Here is a 6000-nt window from a genome sequence, read left to right as displayed (position 1 = left end):
AGCTTCATGGGGCATATCGAAATAAAACTCATTTAGGCAAAGGGATAAATTGCAAATCAGAACAAACTCTTTCGTGCAGTTGCTTGGGGAACTGTCAAGCTCCAGGCCAATGAAATCTTCCCCCAGCTGCAGCCAGTGTGCTATTTGCTGCAGTGAGGGTTCGGCAGTGGTTTGATGCTTGTCTCTAGTTGCTGGCAACAAGCTGTGTTGGTGCTGATTCCCTCTCTTCCTTGTTTCCAGGATGGGTTAGTGAAAGCCAATATGGAGAAGCTGACATTTTATGCCCTCTCTGCTCCGGAGAAGCTGGACCGGATTGGTGCATATCTCGCAGAGAGACTAAGCAGAGATGTGGCCAGGCATCGTTACGGGTATGGGAAATTCAAGACCTGCAATTTGTAGCTTTACATGTACTTGGGTGGCCCCCTCTGTGTTCTCTTTATTACACACTGGCTTGTTCTGTCCAGAACCTGGGCAGTGCAGTGCATGAAACATTGACCAGAACTGTCTGGGACCTGTGTAGGGCTACACATTATTTAGAGACTGAGGCATACACAGTATCAACATTGAAAGAATATTATACTGCTCAGCGTCTGGGTGGTACACAGGAACATGTAAAATAGAAGCAGTAGCCACTCGCCCCTCGAGCCTGCTTCACCATTTGACAAGATCATGGCTGGTCTCTCTGGGTTTCAAATTCCATATTCCCATCTACCCCCCAATAACCTTTGATTCCTTTACCTCACAAGAATTTATCTACCTCTGCCTCAAAAATATTCAATGACCCTGCCTCCAACATCTTCTGAGGCAGAGGGGTTCCAAAGTTGCACAACCGTCTGAGAGAAAAAAATTCCCCTCACCTCTGTCCTATAAGGGTCACCCCTAATTTTAAAACCGTGCTCTCTAGTTCTGGACTCATACGGGTTCTGCTGTGCACAGATGGACGGTGAGTGTTGGCGGCCAACAGAAGTGTGGAGCTCACTTTGTCCTCACTGTCACCAGATCATGCTCAAGACTGGACTTCCCTTCCTTAACTCAGAGGATTACTTTGACCATGCCAGTATTGCTCCAAAACACTCGTTCATATATTCAAAATCTGGAGGAAGGATAGTGTAGGTTTTGAAAAAAATCAAAGTTTGTATATCTTGCCTAGAAATATTGCTCTGAAAGTCGTCAATGTGTCAACTGTATGTTTTGTGTGACTGTTCTGTGACTGCAGATGGATGGGATATAGCTACAGTGAAGGTTGCCATTTAACCATGGCAGATCACTGTGGTTTCCCATAACTGTTTCCTGATGTGTTATGTGCTTAATTGTTTGCCAGTTATGTGTGCATTGCAATGGAGGCTTTAGACCAGCTCCTGATGGCCTGTCACTGCCAGAGTATCAACTTGTTCGTGGAGAGCTTTCTCAAGATGGTGGCTAAACTTCTCGAGTCTGACAAAGCAGCACTGCAGATCCTGGGAACAAATTCGGTAAGTGAACCTTCCACACCCCCTGACTGGAAATTAACCCAAGTGGAACATGGCTTCAGAGGAACAAGAGCTTTAATTATTGAGAATTAATGCAAACCCTAATGACCCACACGGCATCATTTAGCTTCCAAGCCAGTATTGCCCTGGGCAATTATTAAAGAATCACTTCTATCTGTCTTTACTGAAAGATTAGTTTACATCAGAGGTCAGACTTTCACTCGTGGCAGAGAGGAGTTGGTCACTGTACTGATAATAACTGGGATTGATGGATCTCAAAGATGTTCAAAATCATCAGGGAACTGTCCCAGACTGAAGGATAAAGACTGAGAATTATATAAATAATAAAGGAAATGGATAAATTATTGGAATCAATTCTGGGAACAAGGATACACTGACAGTTAGAAAGACACAGATTAATCAAGGATAGTCAGCATGGATTTGTAAAGGGAAGATCATTTGTTTGAATGTTTTGAGGAAGCTACAAGGAGGATTGATAGAGTACTGAAGCTGATGTGGTCTACATGCAGACTCCGCACAGACAGTGACCCGAACCGGGAATCGAACCTGGGTCCCTGGCAGTGTGAGGCAGCAGTGCTAACCACTGTGCCACCCGAACCAAAAGGAGAACTTCAAGGAATGGGGTGATAATGTTGGAGAACAAAGAACAGTACAGCACAGGAACAGGCCCTTCGGCCCTCCACGTCTGTGCTGATCATGATGCCCCAACTAAACTAAAAAAAACCCTTCTGCCCTTTCTCGGTCCGTATCCCTCTATTCCCTCCCTATTCATGTACCCATCCAGATGCCTCTTAACTGTTGCTAATGTACCTGCTTCCACCACCTCCTCTGGCAGCGCGTTCCAGGCACCCACCACTCTCTGTGTGAAAAACTTCCCCCGCACATCTCCCTTAAACTTTCCCCCTCTCACCCTGAACCTGTGCCCCCTTGTGATTGACACTTCCACCCTGGAAAAAGCCTCTGACTATCCACCCTGTCTGTGCCTCTCATCATTTTGTAGACCTCTATCAGGTCTCCCCTCAGCCTCTGTCTTTCCAGCGAAAACAGTCCTAGTTTATTCAACCTCTCCTCATAGCCAACGCCCTCGAAACCAGGCAACATCCTGGTGAACCTTCTTTGAACTCTCTCCAAAGCTTCCATGTCCCTCTTGAAGTGTGGCAACCAGAACTGCACGGAATGCTCCAAATGCAGCCTAACCAAGGTTTTATATAGCTGCAACATGATTTCCCAACTCTTGCACTTAATGCCCTGGCCGATGAAGGTAAGCATGCCATATGCCTTCCTAATTTAAAAACATGTTTTCATCACAGGCAGTACGGTGGCACAGTGGTTAGCACTGCTGCCTCGCAGTGTCAGGGTCCCAGGTTCGATTCCCGGGGGCACAGTGACACAGTGGTTAGCACTGCTGCCTCGCAGTGTCAGGGTCCCAGGTTCGATTCCCGGGGGCACAGTGACACAGTGGTTAGCACTGCTGCCTCGCAGTGTCAGGGTCCCAGGTTCGATTCCCGGGGGCACAGTGACACAGTGGTTAGCACTGCTGCCTCGCAGTGTCAGGGTCCCAGGTTTGATTCCAGCCTCGGGTCACTGTCTGTGTGGAGTTTGCACGTTCTCCCCGTGTCGGCGTGGGTCTCCTCCGGGTGCTCCAGTTTCCTCCCACACTCCAAAAATGTGCAGGTTAGATGAATTGGCCATGCTAAATTGCATCTTAGTGTCAGGGAGACTAGGAGGGTAAATATGTGAGGTTACGGGGATAGGACCTGGGTGGGATTGTTGTCGATGCAGAATCAATGGGCCTCCTTCTGCACTGTAGATTCTATGATTTTATTGTGGCAGCACGGTGGCATAGCGGTTAGCACTGCTGCCTCACAGCGCCAGTGACCCTGATTCGATTCCCGGCTTGGGTCACTGTTTGTGTGGAGTTTGCACGTTCTCCCCGTGTCTGCGTGGGTTTCCTTCAGGTGCTCCGGCTTCCTCCCACAGTCCAAAGATGTGCGGGTTAGGTGGATTGGCCATTCTAAATTGACTCTAGTTTCGGGGGGAATAGCAGGGTAAATATATGGGGTTACGGGGATAGGGTGGGCTTGTTGTCAGTGCAGACTCAATGGGCCAAATGACCTCCTTCTGTACTGTAGGGATTCTATGATTCTATGATTAATCACCTTGGCCACCTGTGTTGACACTTTTAGGGAACTGTGGACCTGCACGCCCAGATCCCTCTCTATGTTAATGTTCCTCAGGGTTCTGCCTATGACTCACACCTAAATTTGATCCTCCAAAATGCATCACTTTGCATTTGTCCGGATTAAACCCATCTGCCATTTCTGAGCCCGAGTCTCCGATCTATTTATAACCTGCTGTATCCTCTGACGATCCCCGGCACTATCAGCAACTCCACCAATCTTCATGTAATTTGCAAACTTACTAATCAGACCACTATTGTAAAGAAACAATGGATTGAAGGACAATAGATCAGAGGCACAGGGCAAAATTTAAAAAATGTGAGAAAGAATGGAAGGAGTGGAGAATAATGAAATGGTGGTGAAACGGGAAACAGTATTGTGTTTCCCTAGTCCTTGGGAACACCCAACATCCAGCTTATTCCTACTATTGCATAACTTAACTGCAAACTTCTATGTCCTCCACAATCTGTCAAACTGAAACATTTATCACCAGGTATTTATTCCAGCTCTTTCATTATATCTCGATCAGGTCTCTTCCAAATCTATTCCATTCTAAAGTAGATAGAGCCAGCTCTGTGGACCCATGTGACTAACTAAGGTTGTTCAAGCAGGAAATCTTTCCTTTAATGCTCTTTGGAACCTTTTCCAAAGCCACAATATCATTCAGCATATGAGGCACTGGATGGAGACACTGGATAAACTAAAGAGTGGGATAAGGGTTCAGTTGCTTGGAAAATTGAGAAGTTTAAGGTGGGAGTGCAGGTTCGTGATCAGTCTGAGTGTCAACAGAAAGCCAGAGGAAGGGATAAATCATAGGAACATTATATTACAGCAAGGACTCATACCAGAGCCCTAACTAGGAGGGGGGAGGGTTCCAACAACAAAAGGGTTAAAAAATCAGGGGTATATGAGGGAGCAGTGGCACAGGATAATGAGAGGGAACTTGACTGTCATAGTGTGACAAGCTGGGGCAGGAAAAAGTAAACAACACAATGCAACACGGAACAAATCCAAAGAACAACTGTAAAATATCACAATTAAATGTACTTTATCTGAATGCATGAAGCATTTTCAGCAAGACAGACGAGTTGATAGCACAGATTGCTACATATGGCTATGATGTATTTGTTATTACAGAAACGTGGTTGCAGGGTGACCAGGACTGGGTGCTCAACGTTCCAGCGGGTACAATGTTCCAAAAGACCTGGCCACAGGGGAAAGGAGGTGGGATAGTGTTGTTAATCAACTCAGCAGTGCTGAGTCATGACATAAAGGCAGTGGATAGTGATATGGAATTGGATTGGGTTGAATAGCAAGGGAAGGAAGACAAGGTGGGAGTACTCTATAGACCCCCAAAATGTGACCTCTCAAGAAGTCAGATTGGCCATGCTAAAATGGGGAAATGTCAAGGGCATGTTTGAAGGGAACCGCAATTATCATGGGAGATTTCAATCTGCATATTGATTGGGCAAATCAAACAGGTAAGGGTAGCATAGGAGACTGATTTAAGACATCTCAAATCACTCTAATTAAATCATCAAAATGTTCGGTAATTATACTTCTTCAGAAATCATCTGCCCGCCTACTCTGTCCATCTTAATTGGGTGGACCAATCATGTTAATATGGATTATTTACCTTGGCCAATTATAGCCTACTCTCTGGGAATGTGAGAATCCATTGGTCCAAATAATCCGGAAGCTCCCACCCACTTGTCTCTCAGCAATTACTATTACGTAAGTAATAGAATTCAAAGGTAACTTTCTCACTGACTCTCCGGAGAGTTCAAGAGTCCTTGTTCCCATTGTCTCCTAAGCATCCCATATCAGCACTAAATGAATTGTCCTATTCATTTAGTGTCTGGGAATTATAATGATAAAAACTATGCACTGTGGCCGTATTGTTCTTAAAGAACGTCGTTCATCTCACTTAGCTTCCATCCCATTATGCCTTGGGGCAGTCTGTATTTGGCCAACATGATGTGGAGATGCCGGCATTGGACTGGGGTAAACACAGTAAGAAGTCTCACAACACCAGGTTAAAGTCCAACAGGTTTATTTGGTAGCAAAAGCCACTAGCTTTCGGAGCGCTGCTCCTTCGTCAGGTAAGTGGGAGTTCTGTTCACGGAACGCTCGAAAATCACCAGGCAGGAGTGTTCTCTTCCTGTGGGGGAACACTTCAGCGGCCACGGGCATTCGGCCTCTGATCTTCGGGTAAGCGTTCTCCAAGGCGGCCTTCACGACACGCGACAACGCAGAGTCGCTGAGCAGAGACTGATAGCCAAGTTCCGCACACATGAGGATGGCCTCAACCGGGATCTTGGGTTCATGTC

General features: G+C 46.2%; 1 protein-coding gene across 1 annotated transcript in view; it reads left to right on the top strand.

Moving 5' to 3' along the window:
- The first annotated feature begins 246 nt into the window (after positions 1-246).
- The window catches only part of LOC144504252 (protein EFR3 homolog B-like), a 156408-nt gene continuing 150654 nt past the window's right edge, over positions 247-6000 (top strand). Inside the window, exons 1-2 of the mRNA XM_078229338.1 lie at positions 247-368; positions 1322-1472. Of these exons, the coding sequence (XP_078085464.1) occupies positions 262-368; positions 1322-1472 (258 nt within the window). The 5' untranslated portion in view covers positions 247-261. The remainder of the gene's footprint in view (positions 369-1321; positions 1473-6000) is intronic.

Source organism: Mustelus asterias, chromosome 15 (assembly GCF_964213995.1).
Source record: "Mustelus asterias chromosome 15, sMusAst1.hap1.1, whole genome shotgun sequence".
NCBI classification, from domain to species: Eukaryota; Metazoa; Chordata; class Chondrichthyes; order Carcharhiniformes; family Triakidae; genus Mustelus; species Mustelus asterias.
This window is presented reverse-complemented; position numbering and strand designations above follow the sequence as displayed.